Here is a 17,050-nt window from a genome sequence, read left to right as displayed (position 1 = left end):
GCGGGATTTCATGAGAAATTGGCAAGGAGAAACCTGAGGTACAATTAATCACTTTTTAGTGAAACTCACATCCTCACACATAAAATTTAGAGATGGGGATTTGAATCCAAGTGGTATAATTATATCTCACAAGCTCTATCACTTGCACTACACCAACTTCTTGATGACTTACAATATGAAAATAATTCTTAAATTAATGGATGTGCTATTTTTAAAAGCAAGCATGCACCTATTTGCATGTGCTTTTTTAGAAGTACCCTATTTTTTTTGAATTTACACTACCTAACTTAAGCTTTGCACATCATCCAAGAATATTCTCTCCTTATTAATGGATTAACCATTAAATTCAGTATAATAGCATATTCAAGCTTTAAAATCTCTTAGTTTAAAATTATTTTAGTCTTGATCTTAAAGGAGTTTTTCAAATCAACAAGTTGGGTGCTTTTTAAATTTAGTGCAAGGTAGCATTACATTGTTTCCCATGATCTTGTATCTCATTCATCTACATCTTGAAAAAAGCATAATTGATTTCTTTACAAGCGTGTACAAGCTTTGCGTGGTGGGGTTTTCTAAGGAGTTTCATACATATGCGTGCAAGGGGCACCATCTTTAGTGCTCGTTATTATTAGGATATCCCACACTAAAACCCCCACCACTCCATAATGAATTTAGGACTTGTGTGTAAGAAGCTCAAGGTTGGCTTTACAAGGCACCCCTCCCCACCCCTTGTGAACATAGTGACATGGCAAAACATGATCGTATACAAAGGGCACCCCTCCCCACCCCTTGTGAACATAGTGACATGGCAAAACATGATCGTATACAAAGGGCATGACATGCTGGGCTAATGAACACGCCGACATAGCAAAACATGATCCTATTTACAAAGGGCGCGGCATCATGTAGTGAACATTCCACTATATTTTCATTGGAGGCCTTTGAACTCACGACCCCACCTCTTCTAACCTGACACAATACAATATTATTATTTGTTACTTTTACTTCACATACGTATTTTATTTCTCCTTATCTAAATAGGGAGCCAGATTGTAGAGCACAAACGCTTTATCGCTAGGCTTAGTGTTTGTGAAACATTTTCGAGTGAACATGAGATGAATCCTTCTCATCATGAATTTTCTTCATATTTCATCCAATTATTACTCTTTTTTGGAAAAATAGGAGGCTGCATTTTTCCTTCCCCTCTCAAGATGAGGCGGATTTTTCAAAAGTTGAGCAGATCCATGATAAAGCGAACCTGTCTTTTCCCGAACTCTAGCTAGGCTAACACACCCTTCTCCCCCCCGCTAGGCTAACACACCTCCCCCCCCCCCCCCTCGCTCTTATCTGGTGATGAAAGAAATGAACCTCCTTGTAAAAGCCAGGAAGCCGGACATGTCGATGTTTTGCGACCTATTGAGTTGCCGTCCACATTTGTGGTGGGAGGGCGCCCTATCCACAGGGCTGCCTTGAGTGTGAAAAGGCCCAGGGTGGGTCCATTATTGGAGCATTCAATGTCAAATTTTACTTTCCCATTTGTGCAATATCAATATACCAGATTTGCGTCAAAACCTCTTAGGGCGACTGCTACATCGGCCTGCTCTCTCCTCTCTCCAGGTGCACTGATTACATCTTTTTGCACGCTAATTACTGCTTTCTGCGAGCTAATCCGAGTGCTTAGTAGCATGATTACGCTCGATCGGATTCTGATTATGGAATGCAATTGTGGTGTGTAAGATGTAGAAAAATCTTGACCTAAGTGCATGCCTGAGATACCTGTAGCATGTCGTCCATATCTTGGCACGTGGGAAGTTGGGATGAAATGTCAGCCTAGGGCTTAACCCTTGTTACTCTTAATGTAAATTTGACTAATTTTCTGTAATTAAGTAGATGAAGTTGCAAGCTAAGGTGTTGCCAGTCCAGGGTATATTTCAAGGAATTTTGTTGGAGAGTGTTGTATTTATTTAGTGGTAGGCCTCCGCCACACGACCAGGGACTATTTTCAATCTCATTGATTAGGGCTCCAGATGAAAGTAGTATGGACGGAGGTCTTGAGGGGGTGAGCTCTGGTTTCTTGTTTAGTTCAGGAGTATTGGAACCATCATGGTGGCAAAGGGCAAGCACCGGCTTAACTACTGGGGATGGCTTGCTCGTTTATCCAGATGAAAGTACTATGGACGGAGGTCTTGAGGGGGTGAGCTTGGGTTTCTTGTGTACTTCAGCAGTTATGGAACCATCATGGTGGCAAAGGGCAGGCACTAATCTACCCTTCATGCCACACGAGCTGGGATTGAGTTCAACTTCATTGATGATGGCTTGCTAGTTATTCACATGAAAGTAGTATGGGTGGTCGTCTTGAGGGGGTGAGATTTGGTTTCTTGTGTACTTCTGGAGTATAGGAACCATCATCTGGATAAACTAGCAAGCCATCGATGGCTTGCTAGTTTATCCAGATGAAAGTAGTATGGACGGAGGTCGATGGCTTGCTAGTTTATCCAGATGAAAGTAGTATGGACGGAGGTCTTGAGGCGGTGAGCTTGGGTTTCTTGTGTACTTCAGGAGTTATGGAACCATCATGGTGCCAAAGGGCAGGCACTAATCTACCCTTCATGCCACACGAGCAGGGATTAATTTCAACTTCATTGATGATGGCGTGCTAGTTATTCACATTAAAGTAGTATGGGTGGTTGTCTTGAGGGGGCGAGCTTTGGTTTCTTGTGTACTTCCGGAGTATAGGAACCATCATGGTGGCAAAGGGCAAGTGTTCTCACGATGTGATCCCTAGTGATGATGCAGCTTGAAGGATAGCAGTACTGCAAGCAGGGGTTTCCAAGAATTGTCTATGGGGCGCAGGCGGCATGGAGGTGGTAGAGGCACGATGAGCCTTTAACACCAAATTGGGTGTTTAGAATGGAAAGACAACTCATGGGGACCAGATCAATGCTGAGTCCTTTTAAGAGCTAGATATGGACGATTGAGCCAAAGTTTATCTGCTTTTGTCATTTTTGATTCCAGTTTATCTGGAGATTTGAACAGCCCAAGAGAGCCTCGATGCTCGAGGTAGGAAAATGCACTAAGAGCATTCCAAGGTATAATGCTCTTAGTTTTATGTGGATTTGCCAAGCTTTTGGAAGATGGCATCTCTTGCTCATTAGGAGCATCCTTGCATATAAGTGGCTAGAGGTGGTGTTTCCACTCGATGAGTACGAGTGAGGAATGGTTGATAAAGGAAGCCTTCATAAGTGGTGAGCTATTGAGTAGTGAATATGAGAAGAAAAGCCGTGGTTCTTACTGGAGTTCAGAGCGCATTCGATAATTTGGTTGAATGTAGTTACGTTTGATAAGATCAAATTACAAATAATCATTTCTATGAAGGTATATATATTTCTAGGAGGTGGCTATGCAGCTGAGGCCAGCTGCAGCCTTAGTAGGGATAATATGTCATTTATGCCACACCCCAACATGGACACATGGCCTGCCCTACTTTTAAGTTCATCAACAAGGTAGCTACGGCAATAAAGGTACCCAACTTGTTATAACCCTCTACGTGGGCATGAGAGGATACTGGGGGTTGCTGTGGGTCAAAGGCATTAAAAGACAAAGGTAAAGGTATGTGAATCAAGAGCCCACACAACAATGGAGGTGAAGTGGTGCTTGTTGAAGCAACATAGGCACCTGTGATCTAAGAGTGTAGAAAATCAGCAAGAGAAACCAGCAGCAGTTTATATGCAACAAAACATTGTTGGGAATGGCACAGAAAGGTGTTGGTAGTGGCCTCCACATTTAGCAAATGGTTGGTCCAAAATGGGGCTCAAAAAATGAGTTGAAGTGGGTCTTTGCACAGGTGAAAAGTGGAAGAAAAAGGTTTGCAGCTGGATAATGCACTACTGTACCTAGAGAAAGGGGTCCTTCCCATGAGCTTTGAGTTGGAGTGAGATGCCATGATGTAAGATTCTGCTGTAATTTGCAAGTAAACCTGATATGCATTAGCTAATTTTTGTTTGTCTTGTTGTGTTTGCAAGATCAAAGACACGGAGTGGAATCAGGAGGGATATTCACCCATGGGTACAGCAGGACCTCCTGGAAATTTTGACATCCATAACCTTTTCAAGAGCTCATCACAGCCTGGATATAATCCCCCAGCCCCAGCCCCAGCCCCAGCCCCAGCCCCAGCCCCATATTCAAATCTAAGTCATCCTTTCCATAACTTTCCTGACTTTCCTGCCAATAATCTCAGTCCACCAAATTCGTATGGTCCCTCCACAAGCCCTATATCTGGTTCATATCCTTTTATGGCTCAGGGGTCAACAAACCAGCAGTATCCGCCTTATCTTCAGGATCAGGCACCTCGGTCTCCTCGCTATCAAAATCATGGTTTTCCTCAACCTCCACCTTCTCCACCACCATCCATACCCCTCTCTGCATCCCCCCACCCTACAAGTCTGTCAAGGCCTTCCAGCCCTTCTTTGGATAGTGCACACTTGATGGCGCTCTTAACCTACCAGTCTACGGGTGGCTTGGTTGTTCCGACATCCCTTGAGCTTCCCCCATCAGGTGCACATGCATCTAACACAAACTTTGAAGTGTCGCTTCCTCCTGCAGCCATTGCTCCTGCTGTACCATCAGCCCCTCCTGTGAGCCTTGCTCCAAGTTCTGCTTCTGGGAGGCTTAGTAGCAACAAGCTTCCAAGAGGCAGGCATTTGAAGGGTGAGCATGTCGTGTATGATGTTGATGTTCGACTACCAGGGGAGGCGCAGCCTCAATTAGAAGTCTCACCTATCACAATGTATGCTTCGGATCCTGTACTACTTGTTGGCAGGCAGATAGCTGTGAATAGGAGTTACATATGTTATGGGCTGCGACCCAACCGACACATTCGTATTTTAAACATCAACACAGCTTCACGAAGTCTGCTTCGAGGGCACTCAGAGGTGTGTAAATTTATGGGTTTTTAACCTCAAAACTGGCTAGAATTTTCTTGGTTATTTTTGCAAGCACAAATGCACGCACACAGGTGCACTTCTTAATCTAGTCAATATACAGAGTCGTGTTTGAAGTGGATTTTTGCATAATCAAGACATGGAAACTCTTAGAATAGTCTTTTTGGGGTTGAATCATGGTGCTATGTTTGCCACCTTTTGAGTACAACATGGTGCTGTGCGTGCAGAGGGTGACTGACATGGCATTTTTTGCTGAGGATGTGCACCTTTTGGCAAGGTCAGTATTTTACAAATGGGTTCTCCTCTCTTCCTTTTGACTGTGCTTTGTTGCAGATCTATACAGGGCGCAAAAAATGTTGAGCCCGTAGCTTGCTTTTCTGGCCCTTACAGTGCAAGCTCAGATGGAAGGGTGTTTGTTCGGAGAATTGTTGAAGGCCCTGGTGAAGATAACAAATTGCAAATAACAGATCAGATTTTGCTAGCACTGCAATTTACTGGGAATTGGAAATCTGTGCATCCTCGTGTTTGCTGGCTTTGCCACTCTCAGGTGCTTTGCCTCGATCAGACCTGTGATGCTACATCATCTTCCAAATGTTTTATTATGTTCAAGATGCTTTGTCCTCTCAGTCAGTTTTCTTGTGTTCTCTTTGGAGTGCTGGCATAGTGGTTTATGCACATCGGCCTCCTATTTGAGAGATCCCAGGTTCAAATTGTACTTTGCTGTTTTTGCCACACACAGGTGCTTTTCCTCGAGCGTACCTGTGATGTTACATTATCTTCCAAATGTATCATTGTGTTCAAGATGCTTTGCCCCCTCTGTCAGTTTTCTTGTGCTCTCTGTGTACCGCGGGCATAGTGGTGCGCATCGGGCTCCTAATCGAGAGATCCTGGGTTCACGTTCAAGTCCCATTCCCTGCACTTGGGTGCCATCATATGGATCATATGTGGTTGGCTAGCTTGGCTATACCCCGTCTTCGAGTTTTATGATAATGTTCTTTCTTATCTACATGTTTTACTTTGTTTTGTAGGACATTCTGGTTGTTGGAATGGGCAAACATGTCTTCACCGTAGACATGTCAAAGGTCAGGCTGACTGCTGCTCCCAATGGCTTCACTACAGAAGAACCAGTTCTTTGTCCTGTGGACAACCCGATTGAGGGTGTACGTTCTGTAGTTGGACATGATGGGGAAGTCACAGATCTTTCCACCAGTCAATGGACTGTGTCGGCTTCAGCTTCCAAAGATGGAACAGTACGTAACTTCTTTGTTGCTACAGGGGTTTTAGACTTAGCCTTGTTTTGCCTGTCTTTTGGAATTGTACAATAATTACTCTGGCCATTGCATTGTGCCTTTTTAGATACGGCTATGGAAAGATCAAAATATGCTTTCACTTTCAGTTCTTACACCCCATGAAGGACAGCAAGTTGGTGCAGTTGCATTTCTTTCAGCTCCTCTTAGCTCTGATCACATTGTTCTCCTCTCTGCGGTATTGTTACTTTTCTTTGCTTGCTGCCTTGGAAACATGGTTAGCTATGAAATGCCTTTTGGTGCTGCCTTTTGTGGTGATCATGGAAGGGCAGGAAAGACCTCAATCACTTTTATTGCTGGGTCTGTGGCAGGGACCATTGAACCAAGAACTCAAATTGTGGGTGCCAGCTACTGGAGAGGGCTGGTTTCCTCAATCTGGACCAATCAAATGGAAGTGCATCCAGACACTTGAATTGAAGAGCTCTGCTGGAGGGAGACCTGAAGATGAATTTTTCAATCAAGTTCTCGTGGTGCCCAGAGCACGTGTGATCTTGTTGGCAAATGCCAAAAGAAGTGCTCTATATGTAGTACATGTGGATTTTGGCTCCAATCCCTCTGCTACTCGTCTGAATTATCTGGCAGAATTCTTAGTAGTATGGCCTATTTTGAGCTTTACTGCAACCAGTGAGAATGTTTTTGATGGTGATGGGATTGTGCAAGTGTATTGTGTCCAGACTCAGGCTATACAGCAGTATTCTCTTGATTTGTGTCAGTGTCTTCCACCTGTAGGAGAACCTTCGGTGTTTGCCACAGAGAAGGACTTGGTTTATGGGTCTCAGGTTTCAAGTGGGTCAATTACAAATAGTACAGCATCCACTGAAGCTTCTACCACTGCATTTGAAGTGAGCTCTATATTAAGAGCCAAGTCTCCTGGCCCTATATCTGGGGTATCATTAACTAACAAACCCCTTGGAGTTAGTAAAGCTGCCATGTTTGGCAGCTCAGATAATTTGCCTGGCTCTGGAGGTCAGTCAGCACCAATTAGCATGGAGTCCACCTCCATGGTTGATTCGAGAATGATTATTGTTTCTTCTGAGGAGACAAAAGAGGTTCACACAAGGGAATTGGCACCCTACATTTCTAATATATCAGCCCCAGCTCCTCAGACTGGAGGAACTCCACGGAGTCCAAGAGGTTCACCCCTGGCCAGGGCAAGGGTCAAAAGTCCAATTGAAGATGGGTCCTCTAATCTTGTAGCCTCTCCTAGAGAACATGTGGATTACTTCTGCTCATATGAGCAGTCTGAGCAGTCTGGAGAGAGAAGAATTGGATCTAGCATTCCCTCATCACCTAAGAAAGCAGTTCGGGACCCTTTTTCTCTATCTCCAAGGAGTTTCAATGACAATATGAAGTTGACTGAGGACAACGAGCGGCAGTCAACATCTACTACTCTTACGTCTTCTATTATCCCAGAACTGCAAAGTAGTGCAGGCTCATCAGTGCATCTTATAACGCCTTCTGAACTCATGTCAATGGTGGCAAGGTCAAAGTTGGAGGTTGATGGAGGATCAACAGTCTCTTCACCTCAGGACACTGGCATATCAAAGGAGTTAATAAAACCAGATGCAAACTCAGAGAATCATATTGAAAAAGTGGATTCAGAAGCCTTGATGGTTGAAACCAAAGAAATGACTGAAGGCATGACCTTTCATCCAGATGACACTGGTCCAAATAAAGCGGTTTTGGCAAAGAGCAGTTGTCCTATATCAGATTCTAAGAAAGTGGATCAGGTCAGTATGGCATATGAATACTCACGCATTGATACTGTAAGAGAAGCGGATGTGGTTGAACAGGCAATCAGTGAAGGAGCTCAGCTTGGGGATGATAATGAAGCTGTAGAGGAAAAGGACCCTTTACTAAGGCTTCCAGCAGATGAAGCTTGTGAGCAAGTCCAAGAAGTTACTGCCAAGGTTGATAACTCTCCAGCATTTTCAGTGGTCTCACAGGCTCAGAAAAAGAAAAATAAGAATAAAGCTGATACCAACATACTGTTGGGCATGACACCGCCTTCATCAACACTAATGTCCAGTGTTTTGGCACCTATTGCGAGTACTTCTGAGCAGGATTCAAGCAGCAGCACAAGTAGTGTCTTGTCTTCAGGGCTAGCTGCACAGATTACTACAATGCAAGACTCCTTAAACCAGGTCTATGTCTATGACAACTTGACATCAATCAGCTGCAAACTTGGTGTACATGTTTTTGCATACTAACAAGGCATCCTCAAGGATGCAACTAATTTAATGATGAAGCTTACACTCGGGTCTTTGGTACATTGCAGCTTATAGCTATGCAGAGGGAATTCCAAAAGCAGATGGCTGTGATTTTAGCGGTCCCTGTTGCCAAAGAAGTGAAGCGAATGGAAGCTGTTCTTGGTCAGCGCATGGAGAAGGTGCTCAAAGCTCACATGGATGCAATGTGGGCCCGCTTACAGGAAGATAATGCAAAGCGGGAGAAAGTGGAAAGGGATCAATTGCAACAACTGATCTCATTCCTTGCGAACTCTCTAAACAAAGATCTTCCTGCTGCTGTAGAACGAGCTTTGAAGAAAGAATTCTCTTCTATAGGTCCTTCTGTTGCTCGTTTGGTTACACCGAGCATTGAGAAGACTATTTCGATAGCTGTGAATGAGTCTTTCCAGGTTTGTTCTGGGTTAAAGTTGGCACTCCTTTTTCAAATTGTCTGTTTTTCTTTGTTTATATCTCTAGATGTTCTCCATGGAATTCTAGGTCTGCATCGCCAGCTACTCCCTCTGGGCATATGTTCCTCTCCCCCTCTCTTTGCCTAGGCTGCACAATCTACCCACCTAATTTGTCTGAAGTTTCTGCCTTTGGCTAGAAATGTTTGTAAGCTAGTCAAATAAATGTTACATGTTACACAGAAGGGCATCAGCGAAAAAGGGGTTGCTCAACTTGAAAAGTCTCTCGGTGCAAAAATCGAGTCTTCGCTGTCGAGGCAATTGCAGACGCAATTTCAAACCAGTGGCAAGCATGCATTACAGGTTATCTCATATGATACAGCTGATTAGAAAAGCAAAGATAGCATATGGTCCATTTTTTAGGGATGATTTTTGCATGTGTTTTATTGAGTTTGTGGTATACATTTACTGCATGTGAAGTTGTTTCCTGATAGTGCTAACTGTTGCATTGTTTGCTCTGTACTTTTGGACCATGGCAGGAAGCACTGCGCTCTTGTCTTGAGGGATCAGTGATTCCTGCTTTTGAGAGGGCTTGCCAAGCCATGTTTGGGCAGGTGGATGCCGCATTTCAGAAGGGCATATCTGAGCATCAAACCCATGCACAACAGGAATCGGCTACTTCTCATGCTGCCCTTGCTTCCACCCTGCAGGTATAATATCTGCCTTCAATAGGCAATTTTTGGTGCTCTCCTGTTCCTTTACCAAGCTGAACTTATGCGTTTAAAACTCCCTGATTCTCATGCAATGGTTATCTCAATGCTGCCTTAGCAATGGTCTACTCTGAGCAGGAGGCAGTTGCTTCAGCGAATTCCATTGCTGGATCATTGAAAGGAGAATTGGCAGATGGGCAAAGGAGACTTCTTGCTATCGTTGAAAGTACAGGAGTCCCTCGTGGAGCATATATGATGAATGGCAGCCTTCCCGACAAGGTAACAGGAAAGGTTATGTTCTGGTTTGCAGGTGTTTGATGTGTTAGCAGGAGGTATGTGTGAAAATAATGCCTTCAGTCGATTGAATTTCCTGTCTTCTTATCAGAAATTTTAGATAGTGCATATGGGTGTGGATTAGTGTGTGAGTTTATATGTCATCCCTCTGCATTTGTTTTTTTAACCCTCTTGCACGCTACTGATTAATGGGGCTGTGTTGACAGTGGACACTTCTTATGGTTATCATAGCTGAGAACCCTGTAACTTGTCATGGCTGTTTTAAAGGGAGTAGTTGGATCCATCAAGTGTCCTCGGGCAAAAGTTGAAATGCTCTTGTTTAGAGAACGGAGACCAATCTGCATCCAGAGCACCAAACACACGCGCACATACTCAAAGAGAACACAAGAAAAGCAATTGACGACTCACTAGCCCAACCTAAGGTCCAAGTGCACCAGACCATCCCTCAGCGTAGGAGAGAGGAGTACACTTGAGCATGAGGCCTCAAGATCACAGACCACCTTGCCCACGGAGGACCACTGGTTGTGTCCTTACCACGCCCTGCAACAACCAAGGGGCTCGGCTGTCCTGTATATCCACCCCACAGGCTAGTAGATGGGATCCAAACCCACACACCCACTCACTTACCTAGGTCCTAGGCCCTATTAATAACCCGCTCTTATGGGATTATTAACTTACTTTCCAATAGTTGATTGCTAACCCATGTTACACCTTGCATGACCCATAGAGTAAAAATGCTCTCTCTTAGCCAGTGTGGCCAGAAAAGGTTTGTGAGATAAAGCGATTGTCACTTAATTCTTAGTTAAGCCCGTGTCAGAGGTTTAAGAAGCATGGTTCTCAGGGTTTTGGTGGACCAAAATATCCTTTTTTTTTCTTCGAGAAAAGATCCTTTCATTAGTTATATAAAAAACGCCCGTAGGGCTACAAAAGACCCTCTCCTGCTCATAAGAAAATAGAGCAGAGATCCAAGCAAGGCAGCTAGGGAGACTCTCCCTAGGTGCAGAAAAGTACAAATATCAGTACAAAAAACTGAGGGGCTATATCATACAATAGGAGGGGGGAAAAGCCAAACAGGTGGCCTGTAGTGCCAGCGGCGGGGGGAACCCGTGTGTAGGGTATAGAAGGGGCCGCTGTGCCAAGTGGTGTGAAAGGCCTGGCGCCGCAAGATCGCCTCATCCGAGTCGCCCCGGATGCGGTCATACTGCCCTCGCAGGGTGTGGATCAACTCCTGCCAAATCCCCCGAACAGTCTCTGCTGGTGGCTCTAGTCTCTCCTCAAAGGCCCTGAAACACCGGGCTCTCCAGGTGAACCAGATGGTGAGGTTGCTTAAGGAGCTCCCATCGTAGATCCCTCTCCTGTGTCCAGCCGGCGGACGAGAAATCCGGTGAAGGAACGAGGCGAGGCTGACCCCTAATGAATCTGATGGCTTGGCTGTCCTGCTCCGTCTCGTAGCCCATTAGCAGGCCCTGACGAAGTCGACCAAGCAGCGGCACCCCACGTATACATGCCCTCTGGAGAGAGGGGGGCCAGAATGCGCAGCATCCGCGGCCAAATTTGTTGCGCCTGAGGACAGTCCCATAGGCAATGTCTGTGTGTCTCCAAAGGGTGGCCGCATCGGACGCAGGCCGCCGGAAGACCGCTGTAGACAAGCCAGGTGCCAACTGCAGAGCCCCTTTGGGCGACCAGCCATTGGAAAGTCGAGATCCTGCGTGCTTGTCGACTAGCCCAGAGCCTGGTCCAAAAATCCTCCAGGAACTCCTGTGAGAGTCAGTGTAGCCGCCAATGCTCCGTTGCAGTTGGAGAGACCATCCTCCTCGCCGTCAAAATATGTCTCCCCAACCGAAGTGTACTGGAAAAAGGTGATCTCTGTGGCCTCGGGGGATGCATAAGGATCATGCCACTCGTACTCGCCAGGGTCCCACTGGAGCCGGGCCGAGGGGCGCAATCAGAGTCCACATTTGCAGGGTCTGGATCAATATGCCACTTCCGGGAAGCGGCGGCCACTACCCGTATCCTCTGAAAGATGCACTCTGCAACCAAAGGCGACTCCGCCTCCACTCTCTGAAGTCTGCCCTCATCTTGGATCTCATAGTAGAGGCACCTACCATCCTCAGTGCAAGCTCTGACAGCAATCAGGATCTCCAACTGTGTAAAGGCTCCCATCCACCGTGGGGCCACTGGCTCGAGAGGCGTGAACCACTCCTCTGTGAGTGCCTCCTGAATGTCATCCCTCATAATCAGCCCCCCTCTGAAGTGACTCAGCCTCTCCAACTGGATCTCCTCTGGGAGACTGCAGAAGGCCTGCCAGTCTCCAAAACTACGTGTTGGGCCTGCCGCCAATGGTCCCCAGGCTAGACGAGGCCGAGAACCCAGCATATGACCCTGCTCTGTGCATACCGCTGGGCTCCAGATGAGCGGTTGTCTGGCCCGCTCCTCATCACAAGGAGCAGGTCTCTGAGAGAGTCATGGTCTCAGCAACTCCCAAGCTCGCAGGATGCTCAAGGCAAATTTGTCCTCCCATCCTCTACTGAGGCCTGTCCTCCTCATCTGTATGAAGATCCATCGTATCTCTGGTGCCCAAGTGCCCCCTGCTAGGGGAGCCCGAGCCTGCAGCCGCTGAAAAAGCTGCTCTTTCCAAGGCTCAGCGCCTGGAAGCAGCCCCCGAACAATAAGCTTTCCCAATAAGGATCTATAATGCCCAAGCCTCCCTGGGCCAGCGGAAGTGTAATAACTGCCCAAGCAACCTTAGCCCGGGCTGGCTGACCATCCCGCCCAGACCAAAGAAAGTCTTGATCAGCCTCTGTACCTGGCTGATGCAAGAGCTCGAGAAGATCCAGCAAGACGTGATGTACCACATGGTCCCTAAAAGCACCTGATTTGCCACCACCACCCTCCCAGCCAAGGATAGCCGAGTTGTACTCCAATACAAAAGCTTCTTCCGGATGCTCAGAAGAAGCGGGGCAATCTGTTGCTCAAGTGACAAATCTAGTCCAATCTGGCATCCCAAATACCGCACTGCTGTGCCAGGAGGAATCCATCTAAAACCCGGGTTTGGGCTCCATGCCGGAGTGGGAGCGCTACTGATCCAAAAGGCCACTGTCTTGTGCCAATTGATCAATGCTCCCGAAGCTGCACTAAAAACCTGAAGCGACTGCTCTACCCCCGCTGAAGATTGGCCTCCTGGCCATGCAAAAATAAACCCGTGTCATCAGCAAACTCAGCATCGAGCAGGTCCTCCCCCCGGACTGAGAGCTGGAGTCCTCTCAAACCAACCTCCTCTGTCGTTAGATACATGCTCATAGTGCCGTCAGATACATGCTCATAGCCTCAACAAAGAAGAGAAAAAGAAACGGGGCAAGAGGACACCCCTGACGGACTGATCTGGTCAACTCAAAACTCGGCTCCCGTCCTCCTGCCATCAGCACCTAGCTACGAGCTGTGGAATATAGAGCCGCCACTCCTCGAATCCAAACTGGCTCAAAGCCCAGACGAAGCATAGTGCCCTCTAAGAAACCCCAATCGACTCGATCGTATGCCTTCTCAAAATCGAGAAGCATCAGGACCAGGTCCTCACCGAGAAATCTAGCTCGGGCCGTCGCCTCCCAGAAGGTGAAAATGTTGTCAAGGATACTGCGCTCCTTGACGAATTCTGTCTGGGTAGCATGAATCAACTCCCCCAGGAAGGGCTGGATCCTCAAACTCAAGGCCTTTGCTAAGACCTTGTAGACAGTATTGAGGATCGTAATAGGTCTCCAATGCCGAATATCATCTGATACTCCCTCCCCCTTGGGGATAAGAAAGATCAAGCCCTCTGAAAAGCTCTATGGCATTACCCCAGTGTCCAAAACATACTGAAAGCCCCTGCGGGAGGCCTGGCCCCAAAAGGTCCCAATAGCGCATGAAAAAGGCAAGCGTCAATCCGTCCTCCCCAGGGCAACTATGGCGCGGAAGGACCCTCAAGGCCTCAACAAGCTCAACCTTTGAAAGAGGCTCTCCCAGAATTGTGCGCATACGATCTGTGACCCTCCTCTGCACATGGGCCCACACAGTTTGTCGACAAGCATCCCGAGCCTCAGTGGCTGGCTCCGCTAAAAGCATGTCTCTATAGAACTCAGTGGCAATGGCTCTGATCTCCCCGGGCTCAGTGGCTACCGATCCGTCTTGCCTCCTGAGCTGGCGGACTCCTGCTCGAGCATGGCGAGGTCCAATAATCTCAAAAAACTCCCGAGTCGCTCTATCACCCAGTTGCGTCCACTGGGAGGCCTGGCGACGATAGTAGAACTCATGTCTCTGCTCCTCTGCCTCTCTGACCTCCTGGCGTGCCTGGCTCAGCTGGGACGCCACCCACTCACATGTAGGCTGCTGTTTCTGAAGGCGCTGAAGCGAAGCAAGGCTACGTCTCAACCAACGCTCCCGCTCGCGAGTCTCTCCCAGCCGTGTCAAGGTTGCAGCGTGCAAAAAAGAGCTGAGCTCAATGAGTCCCTGAGCACACTGGCCTGTTGCATCCTGGTCTGAGCTCTGGCTGTCATGCCAAATCCTCTCAATGTCCTCAGCGAGACTAGGATCTGTAAGTACCCTCTCTGGGATCCTCAACTGCAAGTTGGTCTCCCGTGTCCTCTCCTCAAGTGTCAAAATAACAGGCGCATGGTCTGAAAAAGAGGTGCCAGTGAGAATGCCGACGGAGCCCCCTCGCTCCCCTAGTCTGTCGCCCACATAGAAGCGATCAATCCGTGATAGATTAGTCCCTCCCTGCCGGCGATCCGACCGAGAGAAACTAAGACTGTCCTGAGAGCGGGAGAAAGCCTCATGCTGCCATGCATCAGTGATCCTCAGTGTCATGCAAAATCGCTCCCACGCTGCAAGCTCCGTGCCGTGCACTGTAACATGACTGCCTCCCACCCTATCGGCCGGGTCCTCAAGCATGTTGAAGTCTCCCCCGACACACCAATGTGCGGCCTCTGGCAATGCATCCGTAACCTGGGTCCAGAACTCTGCTCTGGCACTAGCATGGTTGGGCGCATAGACATTGAGCACGCCAAAGAGCTCATCATGCATCCTCAGAATGACATACAGTGCTCTACCAGGCACAATGATCCCGCGATCCACAATGGCCTGCCGCCATACATCCGCAATGACCATACATACTCCTCCTTGCCCACCCAAGGGGCCAAACCCTACAGACCAAAAGGTGTCCCATCTACCAGGCATCACCGAACCGTATCTCTGGATCCTGCTCTCACCCAAATGGTGCTCCTGCATCATCACAATATCAATACTGCCCCCAACCAGGCATCTCTGAAGCTCTTGCCTCAAGCAACCACGATAACGTATATAGTGTGCGCCGCCAAGGCCCTGTACATTCCATGAGATGATCCTCATGGATGACCTGCTGAGGTGGAGGCTGTCTCAGCCGTACGGCGGGCCTTCGCAAGCGGCTTGGATGGAGAATAGTCCCCATCCGAGCGGCTACGAATCTGCCCACCCGGTGTGCTGCAAGAATCTCGGATCAGGCGCCAGTGGCTGTGTCCCATGGCGACTGCCTCCCGCTCAGACAGAGCAACCTCGTGTATGCATACATATCCAGGGTCGCGTGCGAAGTCTGCCACTATGCGTAGCACCAAATGTCGAATCCCGGAGGCATCCACACTCCCGGTATCAAAGAAAAAATTAGCCAACTCCCATAGTCGGCCTATCACGTCTGTGACCTCCAGATCGCTCACATGGTGAGAAAACTCAACTGCCAGAGTCTTCAAAATGCTAAGAGCGAGATCCAGAGTCCACTCCCGGTCGCTAGGGCCACAGAGAGGGAATGAGAAGGCCACCGCTGAATCAAGTGCCTCCTCCCCTCGGGCCGGAGGTATCACTACATGAACTCTGATGGTGCTGGCTCATGGGGGCCCTCCGCTCCAAAAAGCCGTGTGAAGGAGTAATCAAAAGCCTCCGAGCGCTGTCTAGTGTCGAGACGACTCAGCCGACTGCGGATAGAGGATATCCGTGAAGCCCGAATCGGCATGGCAGGTCTCCTCTGCGGTGCTCGAGCAAGGTCGGTGCTCAGTGTTCGCTGGACTGTAGGTGAGCGCCAGGGAACTGCCAAGGCCTCCCAGGGAGATGAGGCGAGCGGGGGGGGGGGAGGAGGGGGGGGAGAAGGGGGTGGAGAAGGAGCCGCTGCCAAAACCGGAGCGGGAACGGGAGGAGGCGAAGGTGGAAGCGAGGCGGGAGGGGGGGTGGGGGCGAAGGAGGGGGTGCTGGCATCTCCTGGTCCTCAGTCGGCGCTAGGGTCTCCTCCTGGAGGGGAGCAAAGCTGTTCCTCACGGGAACCCAGTGATGCTGAGACTGTGGGGCTGCTGCTGCATCGGTCTCTGGGCGTGCTGTTGTGGTTGTCTCCCTCGACGGCGCCCCTGTCCAGGTTGCCACTCCGAGGTCTCTGTGGGCTGAGCAGGTGTCCCGGAGGCTGCCTGCCGAGCCGCATCTGTGGGCGGGCCATCGGGGGCCTGCTGGTGCGGTGAAGGTTGGGGTCTCCTGCGAGGGCAGGCCTTGGCCATGTGGCCGACCTGCCTGCAGATAAAGCACTGGTTCGGGAGCCCCGAAAACTCCACTCTCTGATCAATCCATCCCCCTCCCCTATCCTAGGTAGCTGAATGACCTTCGGAAGGGAGGAGATGTCAGGAACCAAAACTCTGACCGAAGGTAGCCCAGCTGCTCTAGCCACCACTGAAGCTGCTGTGGGGCTCATTTCAAGCACCGAGCCCACCAATGCTCCTAGCCTAGAAAGGAGCGGAAGGTACTCACGGCGGAGTCCAGGGAAGCAAACTGTAACATGGAAAAGGCGCTCTCCCTGCTTGGCCGCTGCTGGGTCAAAGCCATGCAGCCAAGGTCTGAAGAATGCCCGAGCGCCCCTGATGTCAAGGGGACTCATGGCTAGGACTTGGGCCACACTCTAGGCTGTCTCGAACTCTATCTGGTAGTGTCCACGGCCCAGTAGCTGAACGTCTAGGATCTTGCCCATATCTGCAAGAAGGCGGGCCTGGAGAAGATCCCGGATCTCCCCTCTGCTGGGGCGAGTGCCGACTATACGGCAGATGGTGGAATGTGCCTGGAGGCGTTCCACCTCTGCGGCGAGGCTCGCTTCCTCTTCTGGCGAAAGAGAAAGCCTGATGGGGGTATCCT

At 48.8% G+C, this 17,050-nt stretch overlaps 1 protein-coding gene across 5 annotated transcripts in view; it reads left to right on the top strand.

Annotated features, from left to right (window-relative positions):
* The first annotated feature begins 1,485 nt into the window (after positions 1–1,485).
* The window catches only part of LOC147607960 (enhancer of mRNA-decapping protein 4-like), a 49,270-nt gene continuing 33,705 nt past the window's right edge, over positions 1,486–17,050 (top strand). Inside the window, exons 1-11 of one of the 5 annotated variants that reach the window (XM_086790199.1) lie at positions 1,486–1,614; positions 4,020–4,928; positions 5,165–5,214; positions 5,328–5,484; positions 5,966–6,187; positions 6,294–6,422; positions 6,556–8,388; positions 8,523–8,882; positions 9,126–9,242; positions 9,419–9,589; positions 9,728–9,868. In XM_086790199.1, the coding sequence (XP_086646325.1) occupies positions 4,059–4,928; positions 5,165–5,214; positions 5,328–5,484; positions 5,966–6,187; positions 6,294–6,422; positions 6,556–8,388; positions 8,523–8,882; positions 9,126–9,242; positions 9,419–9,589; positions 9,728–9,868 (4,050 nt within the window). In that variant the 5' untranslated portion in view covers positions 1,486–1,614; positions 4,020–4,058. Of the gene's footprint in view, positions 1,615–4,019; positions 4,929–5,164; positions 5,215–5,327; positions 5,485–5,681; positions 5,885–5,965; positions 6,188–6,293; positions 6,423–6,555; positions 8,389–8,522; positions 8,883–9,122; positions 9,243–9,418; positions 9,590–9,727; positions 9,869–17,050 lie in introns of those variants that run through there. The other 4 variants (XM_086790198.1, XM_086790196.1, XM_086790195.1 and 1 more) reach the window with 4 other exon arrangements.

Source organism: Cibotium barometz, chromosome 54 (assembly GCF_041138505.1).
Source record: "Cibotium barometz isolate CiBa-2024 chromosome 54, ASM4113850v1, whole genome shotgun sequence".
NCBI lineage: Eukaryota > Viridiplantae > Streptophyta > Polypodiopsida > Cyatheales > Cibotiaceae > Cibotium > Cibotium barometz.
Note: the sequence above shows the minus strand (reverse complement) of the source record. Positions and strands in the feature narration are given on the sequence as shown.